This window comes from Notamacropus eugenii, chromosome 5 (genome assembly GCF_028372415.1).
Source record: "Notamacropus eugenii isolate mMacEug1 chromosome 5, mMacEug1.pri_v2, whole genome shotgun sequence".
Classification (NCBI taxonomy): Eukaryota; Metazoa; Chordata; class Mammalia; order Diprotodontia; family Macropodidae; genus Notamacropus; species Notamacropus eugenii.
In genome coordinates, this window is record NC_092876.1 from 419,654,320 (window position 1) to 419,680,675 (window position 26,356).

The window sequence follows — 26,356 nt, forward strand, 5'->3', positions numbered from 1 at the left end:
GGAGGAAAAGCTGGGAAGAGAAATGAGAGACATGCAGTCAAAGCATGAACAGCAGGTCAGCACCCTGCTAAAGGAGACCCCAAAAAATGCTGAAGAAAATAACACCTTGAAAAATAGGCTAACTCAACTGGCAAAAGAGCTTCAAAAAGCCAAAGAGGAGAAGAATACTTTCAAAAGCAGAACTAGCCAAATGGAAAAAGAGATTGAAAAGCTCACTGAAGAAAATAGTTCTTTCAAAATTAGAATGGAACAGATGGAGGCTACTGACTTTATGAGAAACCAAGAAATCACAAAACAAAACCAAAAGAATGAAAAAATGGAAGATAATGTGAAATATCTCATTGGAAAAACAACTGACTTGGAAAATAGATCCAGGAGAGACAATTTAAAAATTATGGGCCTACCTGAAAGCCATGATCAAAAAAAGAGCCTAGACATCATCTTTCATGAAATTATCAAGGAAAACTGCCCTGAGATTCTAGAACCAGAGGGCAAAATAAATATTCAAGGAATCCACAGAACACCACATGAAAGAGATCCAAAAAGAGAAACTCCTAGGAACATTGTGGCCAAATTCCAGAGTTCCCAGGTCAAGGAGAAAATATTGCAAGCAGCTAGAAAGAAACAATTCAAGTATTGTGGAAATACAATCAGGATAACACAAGATCTAGCACCCTCTAAATTAAGGGATCGAAGGGAATGGAATAGGATATTCCAGAAGTCAAAGGAACTAGGACTAAAACCAAGAATCACCTACCCAGCAAAACTGAGTATCATACTTCAGGGGAAAAATTGGTCTTTCAATGAAATAGAGGACTTTGAAGCATTCTTGATGGAAAGACCAGAGCTGAAAAGAAAATTTGACTTTCAAACACAAGAATGAAGAGAAGCATGAAAAGGTGAACAGCAAAGAGAAGTCATAAGGGACTTACTAAAGCTGAACTGTTTACATTCCTACATGGAAAGACAATATTTGTAACTCTTGAAACTTTTCAGTATCTGGGTACTGGGTGGGATTACACACACACACATGCATACATGCACACACACATAGAGACAGAGTGCACAGAGTGAATTGAAGAGGATGGGATCATATCTTAAAAAAATGAAATCAAGCAGTGAGAGAGAAATATATTGGGAGGAGAAAGGGAGAAATGGAATGGGGCAAATTATCTCTCATAAAAGAGGCAAGCAAAAGACTTATTAGTGGAGGGATAAAGAGGGGACGTGAGAGAGAAACATGAAGTTTACTCTCATCACATTCCACTAAAGGAAGGAATAAAATGCACACTCATTTTGGTATGAAAACCTATCTTACAATACAGGAAAGTGGGGGATAAGGGGATAAGCAGGGTGGGGGGGATGATGGAAGGGAGGGCATGGGGAGGAGGGAGCAATTTGAGGTTGACACTCATGGGGAGGGACAGGATCAAAAGAGAATAGAAGTAATGGGGGACAGGATAGGATGGAGGGAAATATAGTTAGTCTTATACAACACAACTATTATGGAAGTCATTTGCAAAACTACACAGATTTGGCCTATATTGAATTGCTTGTCTTCCAAAGGGAAGGGGTGGGGAGGGAGAGAGGTAAAGAAGTTGGAACTCAAAGTGTTAGGAACAACTGTCGAGTAATGTTCTTGCCACTAGGAAATAAGAAATACAGGTAAAGGGGTATAGAAAGTTATCTGGCCCTACAGGACAAAAGAGAAGATGGAGACAAGCGCAGAGAGGGATGATAGAAGAGAGAACAGATTGGTCATAGGGGCAATTAAAATGCTTGGTGTTTGGGTGGGGGAGGGGAGAAAAGGGGAGAAAATTTGGAACCCAAAATTTTGTTGAAATGAATGTCAAATAAATAAATAAATGAAAATAAAAAAAATAGAAGAAAAAAAAGAAACACATTTGAAGTAGAGAGACACACAAAGTAAAGGTGAAGGTCCGGAACAGAATTTATTTTGCTTCAGTTGAAGTAAAAAAAAAAAAGGAAGGGTAGCAATCATGGTTTTAAAGCAAAATCAAAAACAGATCTAATTAAAAGAGATAAGGAAGGAAACTATATCTTAGTACCGTAGATGTTAGAGTAAAATCAGTACTAAACATATATGCACTAAGTGGCAGAGCATCCAAATTCTTAAAGGAAGAATTGAGTTACAGGAAGAAATTGATAGTAAAACTATACTAGTAGGGGATATCAACCTTCTCCTCTTTTTGAGAGGGGATAAATCTAGATAAATCTAACCACAAAATAAACAAGAAAGAAATTAAGGAAGAAAACTGAACTTTAGAAAAGTTAGATATGACAGACCTCTGGAGAAAACTAAATGGAAATTGAAAAGAATATACCTTTTTTTTTTCTCAGCAGTACATGACACCTACACAAATACTGACCATATATTTGGGTATAAGAACCTCAAGATCAAATATTGAAAGGCAGAAATACTGAATTCATGCTTTTCAGATCATATGGCACTAAAAATAGCATTTAATAAAGGTCAATGGAAAGATAGATTGAAAATTAATTGAAAACTAAATAATCTATCTCTAAAGAATGTCAGTAAAGGAACAAATCATAGAAACAATCAGTAATGTCATTAAAAAGAATGACAACAATGAAACCACATACTAAAATTTATGGGATGCAGCCAAAGCAGTACTTAGGTGAAAATTTATTTATCTAAATTCTTAGACAAAGAGCTCCAGCGCTTAGCTCAATGCCTAGCATATAGTAGGAACTTAATAAGTGCTTACTGACTGACTGAATATTAACTCCATTCTACAGTTCAGCAAACTGAGGCAAACAGAATTTAAGTAACTTGCCCAAGGTCACACAGTAAATATCTGAGGGTGGATTAGATTCCTGATTCCTGATTCCAGGTGGGGTGCTTTATCCAATGGTCTACCTAGCTGTGTCCTACCCCTATGGTACCTGAAGGGTCCCTCAATTTGTTATCAATGAGTAAGATGGATAGTGTCTGAAACTGTGGCCCCATGGGGTTACAGTCCTACAAATACATAGATGGCATTGTGCTATTTGATCAAATGGAACAAAAGATAGAACAAGCAAAGACTTTGAAAATGGATGGCGGTGCTATTAACCCTAATAAAATTCAGTTATGTGCATGTGACGGAAGGATTAATTCCCTTCAACAAAATAGGTGAATCAAGGGTGTTGATTGTGAGACTTGACTTATTGCTAGGTCTGAGTTGATAGAAGTGACCCATGTCTGACCACAGATTGACATACTTATGTACCAGGAAGGTCCTACGTACTCAATAATGGTCATCATTTAGGCAATTAATGCCAGGCTCTCCAGATTACAATCAGTTTAGTAAACTTCATCTAATCCTCATATGCAAGATTAACAAATTTTCTTAATCACAATGCTCTGATGAGTGATAATGAGTTCACAATCTGGGCTATTTATTGATTGAGTACCTCAAAACACCCTCTTTCTTTTGGGAAGATTCTTTGGGAATCTGCCTAGTGACAGCAATTAGATGCAAAGGCAGAGATCCAGAGTTCTGGGCTCTCTACTGAAATATACATCCAGGGGTGTTTGGGAGCTGCAGCTGAACCAGCTCAGGAGAGCTGTGTTGAATTTTCAGTGTGCGAATTTATACCTTAGAAATCAGCAAAGACTACAAACAAGGGCTTTTATTGTTTTGTTGATTAAAAAATGGACTTTAAACTGATAACTTTAAAAAATGCAGAAAATCTTAATAGTGCAGATTAAACTTAAGAGTGTGTTGTGTATACATTTCCAACCCCCCCCCCACCCCATATTTACCAATATTACCTCAGCTTGTCACCACAGATCACCTAACATGGGGATGTCCTGAAGGGTCTTTTGGAATATGTCTAAATTGTCTAACATGGAGGCTTCTGCATCACCTTGGCTTTTCATTAAAAAGAAAAAAGAAAGAAACTTTTGCTAGTTCAGGACTGGGTGAGAGACTTCACCTTAACTTATGTTGATCAGATAGTCAAGTCAACATTTCCCAAATCTTGAACTCTATAGGCTAGACCAGGGGTGGGGAACCGAAGGTCTCAAAGCCACTTGTGGCCCTCTATGTCCTCAAGTGTGGCCCTTTGACTAAATCCAAACTTCACAAGACAAATCCCCTCAATAAAAGAATTTGTTTTGTAAAACTTAGACTCAGTCAAATGGCCACACTTGAGGAACAAGAGGGCCACATACAGTCTTGAGCTTGTAGGTTCCCTACCTCTGGGTCTAGACCATAATCAGGCAATGGCCATTTGCCCAAGAATCACCAACTAGCCGTTGGGCATAGTGATCTTGTGTGTGTGTGTGTGTGTGTGTGTGTGTATGTGTGTTTTAATAAAAATGTTCTGTTTTGTTTATAAAACTATGCGTCTGGGACATTTCGCCCTCCTCTGCTTCAAGCTACTCTATAAAGTAGAATGGAGCCAACTGTGGCCTCCCACATGTGCTCTTGCATCATGTTCCATTTTCGCTCATCCAATCCCTTTCCCAGTCATGGCTCTGAGAGGCAGTGGCAAGCAGCAGTATTCCTGAAGTATTTGAGTTGCAACCTCTCAGGAAAGTCATTAGTGATCTTCTTAAGAACTCCTTTGTTGAGTTAAGCCATCCTCAACTGTCTATGTTGAAGAATATGACATATAGATCTTGTACAGTCTGCCACTCTCTTTTGTATGAATACTCTTAGGAGCCCTTAGCACCTTTTGCATACAAGAATTGAATGGGAACAGATCTGGTGAAGACTTCTTAGGGGTGTGGAGACTCCTCCCTAGAGTAGAAGAGACCTTAGGCCCAGATTTCCGATTCCTCCAGACTCAGGTGATTTCCACATAGCCTTATATGCATTAGGATCAATGATTGCCTATGGCACACTTACTCCTCAATACCTAATTTGCATATGCACTCGCAGTCTGCAGTCCTCACTTTGGTCCGCCTGATTTGCATAAGTTCTCAATGCCCAATTTGCATGAGTCATCAATGCTTCATTTGCATATGTTTTCAATGCCTATTTTGCATATGATGGTGTGTTATTTTGGGGGGCTTTGTAATATTGGGGAGCGGGAAATTTGAAGCGGGTTCCAAAAGGGATTGGTTAGATTTCGTGCCTAGAATGTAAAGACCTTGCTTCTCAGCCAATGAGAATAATGGTCAGCGGTGGGAAGGGGGACTTCTGCATCAGGGTCTATATAAGTTGCCATTCTGCTTCTGTAAGGTGTCTCCCGACTCCAGCTTTACTGGTGAAGGGGCCACCGCTTCTCAGGAGAACCAAATAAAGGAGATTTTCTGTTTTTATTTTGAGACGTCTCTGAGCAATTAATTTGAACAAGGGGGCGGGTCATGCTATCCCACACAGAATGTAAAGTTTTCCCTTAAATACAAAGTAGTACAGAAGACAGTAGTACTATTTTCAGAGAAAGTAACTGGAAAACTTTCTGGAGTTAATGGATATCTCAAAAAGAGGAAGAGGAAAGAATTGTATGGAAAAAGAATGTAGATACATCAAGAATTGCTTTTTATAGACAAATTTAACCAGGTGTGTGTGTGTGTGTTTTAAAACCAAGAAATGTAAAATAAGCTTTGAGTCTCTTCCCTCTGCCCTCCTCTTCTTTGGGTGAATTCTTGAAATAAATTGATCAGAAAAAAGGAAAAAATTGTTTGAAGGAAAGGCACAGAGACACTTTATACCCTTCCACTAGCAATTTCCACTAACTCTTCAATGCCTTTTCATATACAAATGAACTGCTAAAAGTCTCAAATCCTTGAAAAGGAAATATAAAGTGTAAAATAATTCAGTCACATTGGAAAGGGGCTCAATTTCTGAGATATCAGTACAGCCTGGGTAGTGTATGCCCTTACCATGTTTCCTCTTCTAGACTGCAGATTTGCTGAAGTCTAAAAAGGGGCAAATTCTGAAAATAACTATTCGATGCAGTATGCTTTTAAAGTCATTTGCAGTTTTATTTACCACAGCATAATAAATCTACAAGTAGAAAAAACCCGCTGTTGTCTGTTATTATTAAATGGTAAGACTGATAGTAAAATAGTCTTTGTGAAATTTCTTTAAGAATTCCAACACATGGCACTTAACTCTGTGAAATTACAAGGTCAAATAATATAATTATGATAAACAAAGTCTAAATGAACAATTCCATTCTGAAAGAAACAAAAAGCATTTCAGGGTTTGGGAAACAGGAAAGTTCTCTTTTCTCTTTTTATTTAGGTATACTTTGCAATGTATAATACATTAAAGTAGGTTTATTCACAACATGCATCTTTTAGCACACATGGGGCCTTAGGATACAACATCGTGGTTGACGTTCTTTAGCTGAATTGTACTTGAAAACTTCACAGTTCCATTCACTAGATATTGATCAATATTGATCAAGCAATTGATCTACTATATAGAAGACATCTAGAGACTGTTGGGTAGAGAACACAAAAAAGACATAATCGCTAATCTTAGGTAACTTACAGTAAGGAAATAAGATGTGCATCTAATAATGATGATGATATGAAATAGAATATGAAAACTATTATAAAGAAATGATATAAAATAAAAGAGATCAAAGAGAGGAAAGATCCTTTCTGGATAGAATATGAAGCAGATAACATTTGACTTAAGTCTTAAAAGATGGGAAGGATTTCAACATTTGGATACGTATGGAGATCCTTTCTGAGACTATAAGGGAGCTGAAGTGGCATACCAGTTGGGAATATTCAGAGGATAATGCCAAAAGATCCAGAGCTAAAGGAAAAGCATTCTGTCTTATAGAACATAAAAACTGGAAGAGACCCTGGAGATCACTGAGTCCAATGCAGATTAGATACGTCAGTTGTCAATATTTTTTGAAGGAGCGTGATGATAACAACTGATATTTACAAAGTTCTTTATGGTTTATACATTTCATTTCATACATTTTAGCATTTGATTCTCTGAAAAACTCTGAGAGGTAATAATACAGGTATTATTATTCCAGTTGTATGAAGGAAGGAATGGGTTCAAAGAAGTAGGTAGTTACCTATTTGCAATGTTCTGTTTTCCAAGGAAAACAGAAGATACTTGAGAGCAGTCTTTCCTTTTTATTTTTCTCTTCATAGCCAAGCATAGTTCTCTACACATGACAGGTACTTAATTGAAATGCACTGACTTGAAATGAATTGAGGAGGTATCTCTTCTACAACATTTTGGAGAAGAGGTCACTACTTAAGCATTCCATTTAAAATATCCAGTGATGAGAAAATATATATCTATATATCTATATCTATATCTATCTATCTATCTATCTATCTATCTATCTATCTATCTATCTATCTATCTACACATATAAAATACGTATTATATATTGTAAATATATATGTGTGTATATAGATAGATAAATACATACTTTCTTTTAACTTATTGAGTTTTCCTGTTAATCAGGATGAGCCCAAATAAGGATTTCTTTTTAAACATATCTTAGTCAACTAAAGTCTGAGATAAAAATTCAGAATTATTTAACTTTTTAGTAATCTCATTATTAGTGGATTTTGGACATTTTTAAATATGAGTTTTTGATTTCATCAAAAAACAAAAATCTCCTCCTATCCACTGACCATTTAAGAGGAAGGGTGCTTTGTTTTTTTCTAGCATATCGATTATCTACATATCTTTAATATCAGACACTTATCAGCTATTTGGTGTAAAGATTTTCCCATATTTAACAAGTTCTTCTCTTATTTTAGTTATGCTGATGTTGTCTGTGAATTTTTAATTATATGTAGCTGAAACTACTTATCTTTTATGACCATCGTTTTTATGGAAAAGAATTTTTTCCCAAAATCACATAGCTTAAAGTGATCTCCTCCTAACCTCATCTATTTTTTTATGATGTGAACTTTTCTATTTAGTACAGAGTAAGTATAAGTTATTTTCTGCTAAAAATGATTCCAGTTTTCTGAGTACACTATTAACTCACTTTGTGCTTGTAGTCCACTAAAATCCCATGTGAAATATTTACTTATGAATCCTATGATAATGTGAATTTTGATTTTTGAGTTCTTTTTAATCCTCCTGAAATTAATGTTAACTGAAAGCCTATGTCTTCTGTTAATATTGACCTCACTTGACCAAACCTGACTCATGGATGATAAATGTTTTGGGAAAGTCAGGGCTGTTTCTTCTTATTGTTGGGAAGTTGAGATTGTTGAGATGGCTGAAACCAATTACATGGGATATGAAAATTTAAGATCTTAAAAATTTATTAGATAAGAAGTCAGAGGGAGTATCTCGACTATTCCTGACTATCTGGCAATATGTAAATCTTCCTCCTTAATTATCATGTTTGTGAACCTTCTAAATGCATTTTAATCAGTAATTTGACTTAGTTTACCTATAGAGTTTGTTTGATGAAGTTTGTTTCCTTATGGGATATATGAGATTGTGACTCTTAGTCTGTTCAACTTTTATGACATTAAAGTGCATACTATCATGACTCTGCCTTTTCTTTAACTTTTATGGCTTAAGAGGAATGTACAAGATTGCAATGTGTAAAAGAATTATTTCTCTGTCACTCTGATGTAATTTTGCTTATAAGAAAGAAGGCTTGTTAGAATTCTAATGATGGTTCAGGGATATTGTTTTCTCTGAAGCAGGCACCTTTGCTTGAGTATAATAATAAAACTCAGGCTTTTACCTCTATAATTTCTATGTTGCAGTAAATATATTTTGGCAGCACTTACCTTCCACATGAACTTGTAGAAGATATATTTCTCCCATAACACTAGTCATTGATTTTTTTTAACACAAGTGTATAACTTATAAGTTTTTCAATTAAATTTAATCACACTAGATCTAGACCAAAATATACAGGGTATATTAATGAGATCCATAATACATGAAAAGCCAAATGGATGAAAAATGTACATTTTCCAAACTATGACATAAAAGTTTAATTGGCAACTCACTGAATTATTACATCAATGCCAGTATCTAGAACAGTTACTCCAAATCAACAGTGAGTGTCACCCAAAAGTGAATAGGAGAAACCATTAGGCTATAATGAATTTGGCAAACTGGGAAGTGCTTTTAATGATCCAGGGCATTTTCTGGACACAAAACCCAATATTTTTAAAATAAATGTTCTCCCAGTGATGCTGTATGGTCACAAATCTTAGAATATTACAATCTTTGAAGAGATAAAAGTTTCCAGAAATGGAAACTGCTAATGTTGGAGAATATATATGAAGAAGATCATCATGTGTAGATATGTGAACAGGTATAACCATTCTGGATTCAGTATATTGAACAAATGACTAAGAAGGTGAGCTGGGGAAAGGACAGAGCTATTCTTGAAACATGCGTAAGTTGATGACAACTAGGCACAAATTGTGACTTCAGCTGAGACCAATGGCCTTCCTGGACCTCTTCCATCACTGCTAAAGCTCAATTCTACTTTCTTTTTCTTTCTACTTGTGGTCTCTATGCTATAGAATCTATGATACAGATTCTTTCCTGCTCAGCCCTTAAAGATGCTCTCTCTGTCTCTCCTTCTCTCTCTCTGTCTCCCTCACTTTTCAGGGGCTTAGCTGGAACTACAATCTCTTGGCTTGCCACTTAAATCCTGTTTCCAAACTGGTTTATTATTTTATGGAAGACTACAGCCTAGAGAATGAAGTCAACTGGTCAGTTTATATCCCAGTTCTAAAGAAGGACAAGGCCAAGTAATGTTCAAATTACTAAACAATTGCGCTCATTTCACATGCCAGCAAGGGTATGCTAAGATTCTGTAAGCTACACTTCAGCAAAATGTGAACTGGGAATTACCAGAAAAACAGGCTGGGTTTCAAAGAGGCAAAGGAGATAGAGACCACAGAGCCAACATTTGCTGTATTATGGAGACAGCAAAGGAGTTTCAGAAAAACATCTACTGCTTCACTGACTACACTAAAGTCACTGACTGTGTGTATCATGACAAAATGTGGCAAGTCCTCAAAGGGATGGGAATACCAAATTATCTTACTTGTCTCCCGAGGAACCTGTATGTGGGCCAAGAAGCAACAGTGAGTACAGAACATGGAACAACTGGTTGGTTTAAAATTGGACAAGGAGTAAGACAAGGCTGCATATTGTCACCTTATTTATCTAACATATGCAGAGTACATCATGCAAAATGACAGGCTGGATGAATCAAAAGCTAGAATTAAGGTTGCTGGGAGAAATATCAACAATCCCAGATATGCAGATGATATCATTCTGATGGCAGAAAGTGAATAGGAATTCAGAAACCTCTTGATAAGAGTGAAAGAAGACAGTGTAAAAGCTGTCTTGAACATCAAAAAAATTAAGATCTTGGCAAATGGTCCCATCACTTCCTGGTAAATAGAAGAAGAAGAAATGGAAGCAGTGTCAGATTTTATATTCTTGGGCTCAAAGATCACTGCAGATAGTGACTTCAGTCATGAAATTAATGATTGCTTTCTCCTTGGGAGGAAAGCTATAGCAAGTCTGGACTGCATACTAAAAAGCAGAGATATCAACTTGCCCACAAAGGTGCATATAATCAAAGCTATGGTTTTTCCTGTAGAAATGTATGACTGTGAGACTCAGACTATAAGGACAGCTGAGTGCCACAGAATTGATGCTTTTGAATTGTGTTGCTGAAGAAGATTTTGAGAGTTCCTTGGATGATAAGGAGATCAAATCAGTCAATACTTACAGATATTAATTCAGGCTATTCACTGGAAAGTTAAATACTGAAACTGCAGCATAAATACTTTGGACACAAAATGAGAAGACAGGATTCACTGAAAAAGACCTTGATGTTGGGAAAGATTGCATGTAAAAGGCAAAGGGGACAGCAGAGGATGAGATGGGCAGATAGCATCATGGAAACAACAAGCATGAATTTGTACACAGTGGAGGACAGAAAGGTCTGCTGTGCTATGCTCCATGAGGTCATGATGTGCTCAACACACTGGATGAATTAACAGCAATGACAGGGTACGTTGGGCAGCACAGTGACTAAAATGCCATGCCTGAAGTCAGGAAGACTCATTTTATTGAGTTCAAATCTGCCCTCAGACATTTATTAACTGTGTGACCCAGCTAAATTGCTTAACTCTATTTGCCTTGGTTTCCTCATTTGTAAAATGAGCTGTAGAAGGAAACAGCAAACCATTCCAGTATCTTTGCCAAGAAAACTCCAAATGAAATCACAAAGAGTAGGGAACAATTGAAATGATAACTACTACCACCACTGCCACAACATCATAGTATAACTGAGTTTTCTTAGCTAACACAAATGCACTTCCTTCAGTTCATCTGATGGCCTTCAATCCTTTCATACTGATAAATTAGTTTTTTTGAATTCAATATGCTGCTTTTGATTTACTGATTAATTTAGTAGAGGTGTCTTCACCTGGTAGGGTATTTTGTACTTAAAAGTAGAATGGAGTGAATAATTGTTTCAGTTGACCCCCACCTTGAACAAACATACTAGAATTTTTCAAAATCAAATTCAAATTCATTGGCTTATTGCTTATAGATTTCAATATTTTCCCTTTACGTGTGTGTGTGTGAGTGTGTGTGTGTGTGTGTGTGTGTGTGTCCAAAACCAATTGATATTGGACTCCCTTTTTATTAGTGGAGATGAAGGCAGGTCCTGTATGAGGGGTGGGCAGAGTTGGCCAGAAGAGCTTCAGTTCTCAGACAGTCCTTTTCCTTTTATTAACTGTTCAAGTTAACAAATGCAAGTTCCTCATTTCATTACAATATAAAACCTGAATTAAGAGATTGTTGCTGTTTGACTCATAGTTTTGATTCATGTATATGACAAAATTTATAAGATTCCTCAAAAATATAGGAATGAAAATAAGTCATCTTCCTTAACCTTCCGACTAGTAATACTGAATGAAGTGCAAAGCAGAGAGAAATATGGGTGCTAGAGAAAGTTGTTCACAATTGTCATGAAGGAGATCCAACACAAGGTCCAATTAAAGAAGGATTTCTTATGGATGGTGAAGCACTCCAGATGCTCCCTGAGAGTGGGTAACAGTATGCTGATTATTCAAGCCTTGGAAACCCTAAAAAAATCACTCAAAAGAGTTTTTGTTGTTCAGTCATTTTTCAATCATGTCTGACTTTTTGTGACCCCATCTGGGGTTTTCTTGGCAAAGATACTGGAGTGGTTTGATATTTCCTTCTCTAGCTTTTTTTAAAGATAAGGAACTGAAGCAAACAGGGTTAAATGACTTGCTAAGCTAATAAGTGTCTGTGGTTGGATTTAACTCAGGAAAATTAGTCTTTCTGACTCCAGGCTCAGTACTCTGTCTACTGTGCCACCTACATGCCAAAAGAATTTGGCCTATACCTATAGCCATAAGGGAAAACTCAAGTAGATAGGAATGCCTATTTTGTAAACTCTGATATGCAAATGGATGAACAACCTGGAGAGTTCATCCATCACTACAAATGGAAAATAATTGGGGCACCAAATTGAAAGGAGGAGAATGGGTTACATTTCCTTTGGGAAATTACAAAGTTATTCTAATGACTCCAAAGCTGTTTCCTGAAACCAAGGCTGATCATTTTAAACTCCAATATTCTTCCAGCGATTTTGTATGGCTGCAAATTATGCAAAACCAAATTATCTAGAGAACTGAAATTGATGATCAGTCAAAAAGCAACGTAGAGGTACATGGTAGGCTTGAAATGACAGTATCACATGATAAATGAGAATTTATTATGGAGATATGATGTAAAAGATATTGTCAAAAATATGTGAATCAAAAATCTGGCTATGATGAGGGATCATGGGTAGCTTGCATGTTTCATTGGTATCTTCATAATATTAAGAGAATACAGGGAAGGTCTCCAAGTGAACTCCTTGCGATGAATTTATTTTACCTGGACAAGAGTCATAGGTTATAAAGAGGCATAGATAGGCTATGAACTGTATCCCTGGAGAGAATAATCACATTTTGATGTTTCACACATACAATACTATCACCCAGCGATGAGCATTTTCAATGCCTGCACTTTATGCCTGAAATTCTATCCCTCTTAAGTCTCTGCTTCTTGGTTTGCCTGGATTCTTTCAAGTTTTGGTTAAGGTTTTATTTTCAGTAAAAAGCCTTTTTAGGTCTTTCTTAATGTTAGTACTGTCCCTCTGAGATTATCTCTAATTCATTCTGCACGGATCTTGTTTGTATGTTACTTTTTTTTCATGTTGTCTCCCCCATTAGACTGCAAGATCCTTGAGAACTAGGACTAATTTTTGGCTTTCTTTGTATCCCTACCACTTAGCACAGTGCCTGGGAGGTTAGGAGACTGATTTGTCTAGCAGAGAAAGGCTTTCCATACCCTTAGAAGAGCATAATGGCTAAGAAAACTACCCAATTAATGAAGTTTCCCATAAAGTGGAAGTGGAAAGCAGAATGGAATAAAAATCAGAAACCCACAATATGTTGCTTACAAGAAACACATTTGGGGCGGAGCCAAGATGGTGGAGTAGAAAGAGGCACATACACATAGCTCTGAACCCACAACCCATAGAATATCTGTAAAAAGGAACTCACGGTGAATTCTGGAGCAGTAGAGGCCACAGAACAGTGGAGCAAAGGAGATTTCTGTTCCAGAGGGACCTGCAAACCTCTCGCAAAAGGTCCGTTGGGCTGTGGACGCGGAGCCCAGCCCAGCCCTGCCGCGGCCGCGGCACGGAGAGGAGCAGATCTAAGCGGGCTTCAGGGACGGGATCTCCAGCGGCCGCGCATGTCCCTCCACCCACAGGTGACGGGTGTCGGTGAGAGGGTCTTTTTGGCAGGTCGAGAGGGGAGTGGGGTGCCCCCATAACTCAGGCCCCCTCGGGAGGCAGCAGCTGAGGCAGCAGCAGACTAGGGCTCCCCAAGCAGGCAGGAGCCTGGATCCATTGTTGAAGGTCTCTGCATAAACCCCCTGAGGGAACTGAGCCTGAGAGGCAGCCTTGCCCCTACCTGAGCACCTGAACTTAATCTCACACTGAATAGCAGCCCTGCCCCCGCCAAAAGCCCTGAGGCTGGGAAGCAGCATTTGAATCTCAGACCCCAAGTGCTGGCTGGGAGGATCAGGAGGCAAGGTGGGTGTGAGGAGAATATTCAGAGGTCAAGTCACTGGCTGGGAAAATGCCCAGAAAAGGGAAAAAAAATAAGACTATAGAAGGTTACTTTCTTGGTGAACAGGCATTTCCTCCCTTCCTTTCTGATGAGGAAGAACAATGCTTACCATCAGGCAAAGACATAGAAGTCAAGGCTTCTGTGTCCCAGCCCACCCAATGGGCTCAGGCCATGGAAGAGCTCAAAAAGAATTTTGAAAATCAAGTTAGAGAGGTGGAGGAAAAGCTGGGAAGAGAAATGAGAGACATGCAGTCAAAGCATGAACAGCAGGTCAGCACCCTGCTAAAGGAGACCCCAAAAAATGCTGAAGAAAATAACACCTTGAAAAATAGGCTAACTCAACTGGCAAAAGAGCTTCAAAAAGCCAAAGAGGAGAAGAATACTTTCAAAAGCAGAACTAGCCAAATGGAAAAAGAGATTGAAAAGCTCACTGAAGAAAATAGTTCTTTCAAAATTAGAATGGAACAGATGGAGGCTACTGACTTTATGAGAAACCAAGAAATCACAAAACAAAACCAAAAGAATGAAAAAATGGAAGATAATGTGAAATATCTCATTGGAAAAACAACTGACTTGGAAAATAGATCCAGGAGAGACAATTTAAAAATTATGGGCCTACCTGAAAGCCATGATCAAAAAAAGAGCCTAGACATCATCTTTCATGAAATTATCAAGGAAAACTGCCCTGAGATTCTAGAACCAGAGGGCAAAATAAATATTCAAGGAATCCACAGAACACCACATGAAAGAGATCCAAAAAGAGAAACTCCTAGGAACATTGTGGCCAAATTCCAGAGTTCCCAGGTCAAGGAGAAAATATTGCAAGCAGCTAGAAAGAAACAATTCAAGTATTGTGGAAATACAATCAGGATAACACAAGATCTAGCACCCTCTAAATTAAGGGATCGAAGGGAATGGAATAGGATATTCCAGAAGTCAAAGGAACTAGGACTAAAACCAAGAATCACCTACCCAGCAAAACTGAGTATCATACTTCAGGGGAAAAATTGGTCTTTCAATGAAATAGAGGACTTTGAAGCATTCTTGATGGAAAGACCAGAGCTGAAAAGAAAATTTGACTTTCAAACACAAGAATGAAGAGAAGCATGAAAAGGTGAACAGCAAAGAGAAGTCATAAGGGACTTACTAAAGCTGAACTGTTTACATTCCTACATGGAAAGACAATATTTGTAACTCTTGAAACTTTTCAGTATCTGGGTACTGGGTGGGATTACACACACACACATGCATACATGCACACACACATAGAGACAGAGTGCACAGAGTGAATTGAAGAGGATGGGATCATATCTTAAAAAAATGAAATCAAGCAGTGAGAGAGAAATATATTGGGAGGAGAAAGGGAGAAATGGAATGGGGCAAATTATCTCTCATAAAAGAGGCAAGCAAAAGACTTATTAGTGGAGGGATAAAGAGGGGACGTGAGAGAGAAACATGAAGTTTACTCTCATCACATTCCACTAAAGGAAGGAATAAAATGCACACTCATTTTGGTATGAAAACCTATCTTACAATACAGGAAAGTGGGGGATAAGGGGATAAGCAGGGTGGGGGGGATGATGGAAGGGAGGGCATGGGGAGGAGGGAGCAATTTGAGGTTGACACTCATGGGGAGGGACAGGATCAAAAGAGAATAGAAGTAATGGGGGACAGGATAGGATGGAGGGAAATATAGTTAGTCTTATACAACACAACTATTATGGAAGTCATTTGCAAAACTACACAGATTTGGCCTATATTGAATTGCTTGTCTTCCAAAGGGAAGGGGTGGGGAGGGAGAGAGGTAAAGAAGTTGGAACTCAAAGTGTTAGGAACAACTGTCGAGTAATGTTCTTGCCACTAGGAAATAAGAAATACAGGTAAAGGGGTATAGAAAGTTATCTGGCCCTACAGGACAAAAGAGAAGATGGAGACAAGCGCAGAGAGGGATGATAGAAGAGAGAACAGATTGGTCATAGGGGCAATTAAAATGCTTGGTGTTTGGGTGGGGGAGGGGAGAAAAGGGGAGAAAATTTGGAACCCAAAATTTTGTTGAAATGAATGTCAAATAAATAAATAAATGAAAATAAAAAAAATAGAAGAAAAAAAAGAAACACATTTGAAGTAGAGAGACACACAAAGTAAAGGTGAAGGTCCGGAACAGAATTTATTTTGCTTCAGTTGAAGTAAAAAAAAAAAAGGAAGGGTAGCAATCATGGTTTTAAAGCAAAATCAAAAACAGATCTAATTAAAAGAGATAAGGAAGGAAACTATATCTTAGTACCGTAGATGTTAGAGTAAAATCAGTACTAAACATATATGCACTAAGTGGCAGAGCATCCAAATTCTTAAAGGAAGAATTGAGTTACAGGAAGAAATTGATAGTAAAACTATACTAGTAGGGGATATCAACCTTCTCCTCTTTCTGAGAGGGGATAAATCTAGATAAATCTAACCACAAAATAAACAAGAAAGAAATTAAGGAAGAAAACTGAACTTTAGAAAAGTTAGATATGACAGACCTCTGGAGAAAACTAAATGGAAATTGAAAAGAATATACCTTTTTTTTTTCTCAGCAGTACATGACACCTACACAAATACTGACCATATATTTGGGTATAAGAACCTCAAGATCAAATATTGAAAGGCAGAAATACTGAATTCATGCTTTTCAGATCATATGGCACTAAAAATAGCATTTAATAAAGGTCAATGGAAAGATAGATTGAAAATTAATTGAAAACTAAATAATCTATCTCTAAAGAATGTCAGTAAAGGAACAAATCATAGAAACAATCAGTAATGTCATTAAAAAGAATGACAACAATGAAACCACATACTAAAATTTATGGGATGCAGCCAAAGCAGTACTTAGGTGAAAATTTATTTATCTAAATTCTTAGACAAAGAGCAGATCAATGAATCAGGCACACATGCACACATGCATGGGCACACACACACACACACACACACACACACACACATACAAATAACAATTTAGAAATCCCCTAAGGACCAATCCTGAAAACCAAAGGTGAGATCAATAAAATTGCAAGTAAGAAAACTATTGAGCTAATAAATAAAAATAGGAGCTGGTTTTATAAAAAAAAAAAAAGATAGATAAAATACTGATTAATTTGATTTTTAAAAAAAGAAAACCAAATATTCAGCATCAAAAAGGAAAATGGAAATTTACCACCAATGAAGAGGAATTTAAATTTAAATGCCAATAAATCAGACAATCTAAGGAAAATCAATCAAAATTTATGAAAATATAAATTGTCCAGATCAACAAAAGAGGAAATATAATCCTTAAATCCTTTGGAAAAATAAGTTGAACAAGCCATCAATTAACTCCCTAAGAAAAAATATCCATGGCCAGATGGGTTTACAAGTGAATTCTACCAAACAATTAAAGAACAATCAATTCTAATACCATATAAAACTATTTGGAAAAAAAAGGCAGAGTCTGATGAAATACCTTTTATGACACAAATATGGTGTTGATACCTAAACTAGGAAGAGCTAAAACACAGAAAGAAAACTATAAACCAATTTCTGTAATGATTATTGATGTAAAAATTTTAAGTAAAATACTATCAAAGCAATTACAACAATAAATCATGAGAATTATATATTATGACCAGATGGGGTTTATACTAGGAATGTAGGGCTAGTTCAATATTTGGAACATCATCAGCATAATTCGCCAAGTCAATAGCAAAGCCAAAAAAACAAAAACAAAAACAAAACAACAAACCACATGATTATCTCAATCTATATAGAAAAAACTTTTCACAAAATACAGTGCCTATTCTATTAAAAACACCAGAGAGCATAGGAATAAAAGGAGCTTTCCTTAAAATTATACATAAGATCTATCTAAAACCATCAGCAAGTATTATTGGTAATCGGATAAGCCAGAAGCCTTCCCAATAAGATCAGGGCTGAAGCAAGTATTCCCATTATCACCACCATTATTCAATATTGTACTAACAATGTTAGCACTAGCAATAAAAGAAGAAGTAAATTAAAGGAATTAGATTGGACAATATGGAAGCAAAATTATCACTCTTTAAAGATGGTATACTTGAAAAATCCTAGAAAACAATGAAAAAACTACTAAGAATAATTAACAATTACAGCAAAGTTGCAATATATAACCCCTTCCCATAAATCATCAGCATTTCTATATATTTTTAACAAAGCCCAGCAGCAAAAGATGGAAAGAGAAACTCCCTTTACAATAACTGTAGGTAATATAAAATACTTGGGAGTCTGCCCACCAAGACAAACTCAGGAACAATATGAACACAATTACAAAGCACTTTTCACACAGATAAAATCAAATCTCAACAATAAAATAAATATAAAATAAAATCAGTTGCTGATGGGCAGGCTGAGTCAATATAGTAAAAATGACAATTCTACCTAACTTAATTTATTTATTCAATGCCATACCAATCAAAATACCAAAAAGCAATTTTGTAGAGCTAGAAAAAATAACAACAAAATTCATCTGGAAGAACAAAAAGTGAACAATATTAAGGGAATTAATGAAAAAATGTAAAGGAAGATTGCCTAGCCATAACAGATCTCAAATGATATTATAAAGCAGCAGTCATTGGAACTATCTGGTACTGGCTAAGAAATAGAGTGGTGAATCACTGGAAAATATTAGGGTACACAAAGCATAGTAATAAATGACCATAGTAATCTAGTGTTTGATAAACCCAAAGATTCCAGCTTCTGGGATAAGAACTATTTGACAAAAACTTCTAGGAAAGTTAGAAAACAGTACGGCAGAAATTATAGACCAACATCTTACACTATTTACCAAGATAAGGTCAAAATGGGTACATGATTTAGACATAAAGATGATACCATAAGCAAATTAAGAGAATAAGGAAGAGATTACCTGTCATATCTATGGAGAAGAGAAGAATTTTTGACCAAAGAAGAGACAGATTATTATGGTAAGTAAAATGGATAATTTTGATTATGTTAAATTCAAAAGTTTTTGCACAAATAGAATCAATGCAACCAAGATTAGAAGGAAAGCAGAAAACTAGGAAACAATTTTTATAGCATGTGCCTCTGATAAAGGCCTCATTTCTCAAATATATAGAGAACTGAATCAAATTTATGAGACTATAAGCCATTCCCCAATTGATAAATGGTTGGTCAAAGGATATGAATTGGCAGTTTTCAGTATAAGAAATCAAAATTATAGTTATATGAAAAAATGCTCTAAATCACTATTGTTTTAAGAAACACAAATTAAAACAACTCTGAGACATGTTATACCTATCAGATTGGCCAATATGACAGAAAAGGAAAATGATAAATGTTGGAGGGGATGTGGGAAAACTGGAAACACTAATGTTGTATTGGTGGAGTTGTGAACTGATCCAACTATTCTGGAGAGCAATTTGGAACTATGCCCAAAAGGCAATTAAACTGGGCATACCTTTTGATCCAGCAATACCACTACTAGGTCTGCATCCCAAAGAGAATTTAAAAAAGGGAGAAGGACCTCCATGTTCAAAATTATTTATAGCAGTTCTTTTTTTTTTGGTAGCAAAGAATTGGAAATTGAGGGTATGTACATCAATTGGGGAATGGTTGAACAAGTTGTAGTATATGAATATAATGAATACTATTGTGTTATAAGAATGAGACTTACATGAACTGATGTAAAGTGAAGTGAACAGAGCCAGGAAACCACTATACATAGTAACACCAACATTAGTGATAATCAACTATGACAGACTTAGCTCTCTCAGCAATACAATGATCCAAGGACTAATTATGAAAAATGCTATCCACATCCAGGGAAAGAACTGATGTAGCCTGAATATTGATCAAAGCATACTATTTTTGCTTTCTTTATTGTTTTGTGTGTAAATTTTTTCTTTTTGCTCTGTTTCTTCTCTGACAACATGACTAATACGGAAATATGTTTACATGACTGCATATATATATATATGTATGTACACATACACACACATACCTATCTGTCTGTCTATCTATCTGTCTGTCTATCTACCTATAATATATGTCAAATTGCTTATCATTTTAGGGAGGGAGAAAGGAGGAGCAGGAGGGAGGAAATTTGGAACTCAAAATTTTAAAAAAATGAATGATAAAAACTGTCTTTACATGTAATTTGAAAAAAATACTATTAAAAAAAAGACAACTGCCCAACCCACTTGGTAGCAGTTACCCAGGGGTGGAGTGGCATCCCTACCCCTTTTTAGCAACCCCTCCCAGCAACTCTCCAGCTGATGAGGAATTAACACAGCCATCAAATGACCTGCCAGACCCAACCCAGAAGCATACTGGCCCATTCAGTCAAAACTCCAGGCCCTAACAAGAGCAAGTCCAGGACAGCTATCTAAGTGGAGATAGGTGTGCAGAAGAGTGCCTTCTTGATGACCAATACCGAGAAAAAGTATTTAAAGAATATCATAAGGGTGGAGCCAAAATGGCAGAGTAGAAGGACACACCTCTAGAAGTTCTTCCCCCAAAGCTCATAAAATACCTATAAAAATGATTCTAAACAAATTCTAGAGTAGCAGAAACCACAAAACGACAGAGTGAAAGAGATTTCTGGCCCAAGGCAGCCTAGAAGGCCAACAGGAAAGGTCTATCACGCAGAGCGGAGCACAACCCAGCCTTGGCCACACTGTGACAGAGACAGAACTGGAGGGGGCTTCAAGGCAGCACAGCAGCAACTGTGGTTCCCAGATTCCTCAACTCACAAATGCCAAAGACAGCTTCAAAGGCCAGTGAGAAAGCTCTTTCACCTGGGTGGGAAGGGAATGCAGTGATCCAGCCCTGGCTTTAAGCAACAGCAGCTTCCATTGTTGGAGCCCTGGCCTAAAGACCATGGGTGAATTGAGCAGCTGATCTGGATCTCAGCCCTGAGTGGTAGCCCTGAGGTGAGGAGGAGTGCTGGCTGGCATGATGGAGCTGGTGGAGGCTCTGGAAAGGGAATCCTGCTCACAGACCAGAGCATAGGTGAGAAGAGGATTAAACTCCTCTCCTTTGATTGTGCTACCTTGGAGGAACTGAGAACTTACAGGTCTCCAGAGTATACCCTTCTCTTGACAATGAACTCAAAAGTTAAGTAACTGGCTGGGAAAATGTCCCCAAAAGGGAAAAAGAATAAAACAATAGAAGGTTACTTTCTTGGTGAGCAGGTATTTTCTTCCATCCTTTCGGATGAGGAGGAACAATGCATACCATCAGAGGAAGACCTAAAAGTCAAAGCTTCTGCACCCAAAAACCTCCAAAATAAATATGTAATGGTCTCAGGCCATGCAAGAGCTCAAAAAGGATTTTGAAAATCAAGTAAGAGAGGTGGAGGAAAAATTGAGAAGAGAAATGAGAGTGATGCAAGAAAATCATGAAAAGTTAAGTTAATAGCTTGCTAAAGGAGACCCCAAAAATGCTGAAGAAAAAATGTTATAAGGACCTTCCAGAGAGAGAAAAAGAACTGCTGAGGTTTTATAGTTCAGGGGCTATGAATTTTCTTGGCCATATTTGTTTCCTATACATGTACACTGCAAACAGTAAGTTTGTACCACTTTTCTCCCCTCCTGCACTCTGGGGGTACTTGTGGGAGAGAGTGCCCCCAGTGTTTTGTATCTAATGTTCCTGCTATGCCATGAACAGTAAATGCCTTTCTTAAAGAACTGAGTCTACAGACTGATTATTAAGTGAAAGCTCCCAGTGGGGCTTGTGAACTAATGATTAACAGAAAAGTCTTACTCTTAGAACCTTGAAAGTAGGAACAGTCACCTCTTGGGGGATACAACTTGCCAGTGGCAATGTGAGTTGGATGAGTGATCCCTGAAGGTATTAGTTACAAGTAAAATATATTAATGTTCGTTTGGGATTACTACCCTGGAGGTGAACAAACAGGGAAATGAAAGGAGTCAGCAGCTGAACTAAAACAGGAATGGACTTTTTAATCAGATCCAGCTCTTTGTTATTCTTACCAACCTAATATGATAGAGAATATGTACTCTGAAGTTGAAACTTCGTGAAAGTTTTCAGAAAGGCACTTTTGAAAGAAAAGGAGCTGAACGGACAGCAAGAATGGAATCTTCTTTTTCCTGAAAAATGATTCTGGCAGGATATTTCAAGGGGCCAATTCAAGACACTAATTAGATCATAGGGCTGCTGACACAGCTTCCTGAAGCTAATCTATTGCTTTATTAGGAATATCCCAAGATAAGGCACATTTGCTTTATAATTCACTAACTGCATACTTTGCAAGTTGCTTTTCTTTTTCCGTTAGTTCACTGTAGCATCTTTTTGTCTCAAGTGAGTTATGAAGAAGCGACTGGCAAAGAACTTGGTCAAGAAAGCTGATGTGGAGGACTTTTGAAACCAAGCAGGAAGCAGTGACAGTAGCAGAGGGAAAGGTAAGTGTCTTTCTATAAAAGCTCCAGTGCATGGGTCTATCGCAAAAAAGTTGACAAAACCCTTAGATAGATGTTTGGCTAAGGATGTCACTAAGTCCTATCTGTCTTCCTGGTTTCAAGCTTCTAGAGCTCAAAGATAGAAAGAAAAGCTTTTACATTAGATTACTGAATTAAGTTTAAAAAATACTTCTATCTTATGTCTATTGAAATCTTACAAACATGGAGAGCTGCAAAGAATATTTGTGATCATATACTCCAAATATTTAATTTTACATAAGAGGAAACTGAAACCCAGAGAGGTTAACTGAATCATGTCATACAAGAGAAGGGATGCTTAACCTATGGAAGAGAAAGCCCCTGGATAGAAGATGGCACTTTAGCTGAGACGTGAAGGAAGCTAAGGGCTGCAGAAGGTGAAAGTCTGAAAGAAATGTATTCTAGTTATGGGATACATGGTCTGGCTACAGGCAGGATACAGAGCGGGGGTGTTCTTAACTTTCCTTCTGCCATGGAGCTCTTAGGCAGTCCACGGAAGTCTATGAATCCTTTCTCAAAATGTTTCTAAAAGCACAAAGTTAAGTATTTAAAATTACAAAGAAGACCTATTATGTTGAAATATAATTTTAAAAATATTTTTTTCAAACATGAAAAATTCATTGACCTCAGGTTAAGAACCCCTGATTTGGAAGGGAGTGCATGGGGAAGAGAAAGTAGACCAGTTTGGTTGGAACATCAAATGCATGAGAGGGAGTGATGTAAAATGAGCCTGGCCAGAAACACATATTTCTAAAGGGTTTTATTTTCTGTTAGTATTTCTCTGAAATAACAGTAAAGCTAATTTAATTTACTTTGGGTTGAGGTTACTTATTTCTCTTAACAGATGAACAGCTTTAGTATTTTGTAGTAATATGAAAAATTCGATAAAATTTTAAATATTAAAGCTCATGGTTTTATAACAAAATAATTAGGAAAAGTTTTTTTTTTACCTTGTCTCCTTCAGAAAAAGTTATTCCATCCAGAGCTCTTTTCCATGTGATTTCAGGAATGGGTTCTCCTTCTGCCTCACATACAAGTGTTACCTGACTATTCTCAAATGTCGTTTCATTTTTAAGTTGTATTATATGAGGCTGTACTGTAAAAACAAAGTGGATATATGTACTTGAGTAAACTAATCCTAGTACTTAAAAAGTATTTTAACTGCTGAAAACACACTCAACATAATCCATGAAATTACCTTTATGATAGCTGAATTATTTTGTCATCTAATATGGGAAAACATAAAATACTAATATAATAATAATACTAACTTATCTTCTGAAGAAAAAGATATTCTGATATTTAAAAGACATTACGGCTGCCTAAGGTACAATTATACTTTTGCCACATTTAACACTTACAAAATTGTGCCACTACTTCTTTTATGATTCATTAAAAGTTTTAATAACTTATAATTAATGTGATCCTATCAAATTTGTTGACATTTTCTATTCTAAAAGTTCAACAATAGATTAAAAACTGTGTTGTACATATAGCAGTCAAATAAATATTAAAACTTTAAAGCAACTTCACATAAGAAGGAAAATATTGAATGAACTTTTTCTCATCTCCAATACAGAAAATATTATCATCTAGACAAACACTGACAATTTCATTAACCACAGTTTACTCTTCTTAAAAATCAGTTAGCAATGTGAATTACATGTTACTTTTTCTAGTACTTATGTGTTTTTCAATATTTTCTTAAGTGAAGCAAACACTAAAACAATGTAATAAAGTCTTGATCTTTATAAGAATTTATGTTCTAAATTCCTCAAAAATTTTGTCTAAGTCCTGAAAAGAAATTTTTTTTGATGATTTGGATGTAGTAACTTAATTTTTAATAAACACATTTATTCATGGAACATCCAGAGCTGGCTGGCAATACAAGGAAAAATAAGAAATATATATTATGGCATTTTTAATAATTTTAATAAGTCACAAATATGTTGTAGAATTCAATAAATTCCTTGTACAGTTTTATTTGTGTATACTGATGAATTACATTTAATCTATATAGTATAATAATCACATAAAAGATATGAAAATATCTTTTGAAAGTGGTAAGAGAATGCTCATTAAAGTTAGCAATTGAACCTATAAGCCAAGAGAAGCCAGATTAAAACAGAATTTACTTTTCTAACAATATTTCTAATGCAATGATTTACCAAATTTATATTAGGCAGCATGTTAAACACTTCACAATCATTATATCGTTTGTTCTTCCCCCAAATCCTGGGGATAAGTACTATTTTCATGTACTTTACAGACTAGTAAACTGAGGTAATAAACAGATATGAGGTAGCTTGTTGAAAGTCACACAGCTAGTAAATTTCTGAGACTGGATTTTGAATTCAGTTTTTCCTGATTTCCTGAATTTTACAGCATACTATCTTAATCTCAAGTAGCAAATGTAATTTGCATTAAGCTCTGATTTAGCACACTTATCCTGAAAGGAAAACACATTTAGACCACATCGTGATATAGTTTTCAGGACAGTTTTCAACCAAATAAGCACTTTGAAACTGAGAGCCCACTCATCAATTAGCTCATTTTCAAAGATGTGTAGTAGCACCCTCAGTTCCCTATAACTTTTTATCTATTTCCTTTGAAATCACCCAAAGAACAGGATCAAATTCCTTTTGTGTTAATAACTCTGTCCCCATTCTGTCATCTGTCCGAGAGTTTATACCATGCAAGAGAGAAAGGAAGAGGCTCCAATCGGCAGCTTCCATCCTTCTGCTTTAGAACCTGGGAATTTCATGCTGCAATTTTATGACTATAGTTTCCATATCATAAAGGATAAACACATAATGTTTCTCATTTCCTTCCTACATCAAGAGCTCAAAAAACCTCTCTCACCTAGCTGCTTAAACTTTTACATCTTGAATTTCATAGTCTATTACAACTCAGGAGATTTAGCTACTGATCTACTCAATTACTTCAAAGTAACTTCAATTCTCTTTATTCTCTAGTAGGTAAAAATCACCTCTTTATCTAGAACAATACATCTATCATCTCCCAAAAGGGGAGAGAGGTTTGTGCTGTTTGTTCTTAATCAGTGCAGTAAACCTCCAAAAACTCCTAAAAATGTTTTTAGTGGATATAAAACCTTTAAACTGTAATATAAAATTGACTGTAAAGATATTACATTTCAGTTACAAATTTCAATTTCTAACACATTTATAATACCACCTCATAAATTATTTTTCCCTTAAGTTGAGTGCAGTCAGAAGGGGTGGAAGAGATGTGGCACTCAGAGGTCAAAGAGGCCTGTAACACAGAGCACAAGACAGGAAATCTGCAGTAGAGGATCCCTTCAATTGAGGACCAGCAGATGATCTAAGCTGTCCCTAGTTAACAGCTTACATAAAGCATTTTTCCATATTAAATTTTACCTACTCCTTAGTTTCTCTCTAATTTACACAAACTTTTCCTTTTTGTAAACCAGAAAGAGTTATGAATAGATAGTTCCTAAATGACATGGCTACTCAAACTGACAACTACAACCTATTTTTCCCCCCTTCACTTTGTGGTAGGCATCAATACCTTCATTATTAGGCTCTTTCCCATCTATAGCTTACATATTAAGACCTGAGTCCTATGACTCCTTATTGTCATCTCCAGTCATCCAGATGAAAATCTGATCACTGGATTCAGATGATTCTGGAGGAGAAGTGAGGCTGGTGACCTGCACAACCCTTTCTCACTCAAAACAAAGTCAAGTGCAAATCATGTCATTATTTCTCTGATG

At 36.5% G+C, this 26,356-nt stretch overlaps 1 protein-coding gene across 1 annotated transcript in view; it reads right to left on the reverse strand.

Moving 5' to 3' along the window:
- NCAM2 (neural cell adhesion molecule 2) overlaps positions 1–26,356 on the reverse strand; it is a 287,205-nt gene that overhangs the window by 147,445 nt on the left and 113,404 nt on the right. The window contains exon 8 of the mRNA XM_072614941.1: positions 23,553–23,698. Within this exon, the coding sequence (XP_072471042.1) occupies positions 23,553–23,698 (146 nt within the window). The remainder of the gene's footprint in view (positions 1–23,552; positions 23,699–26,356) is intronic.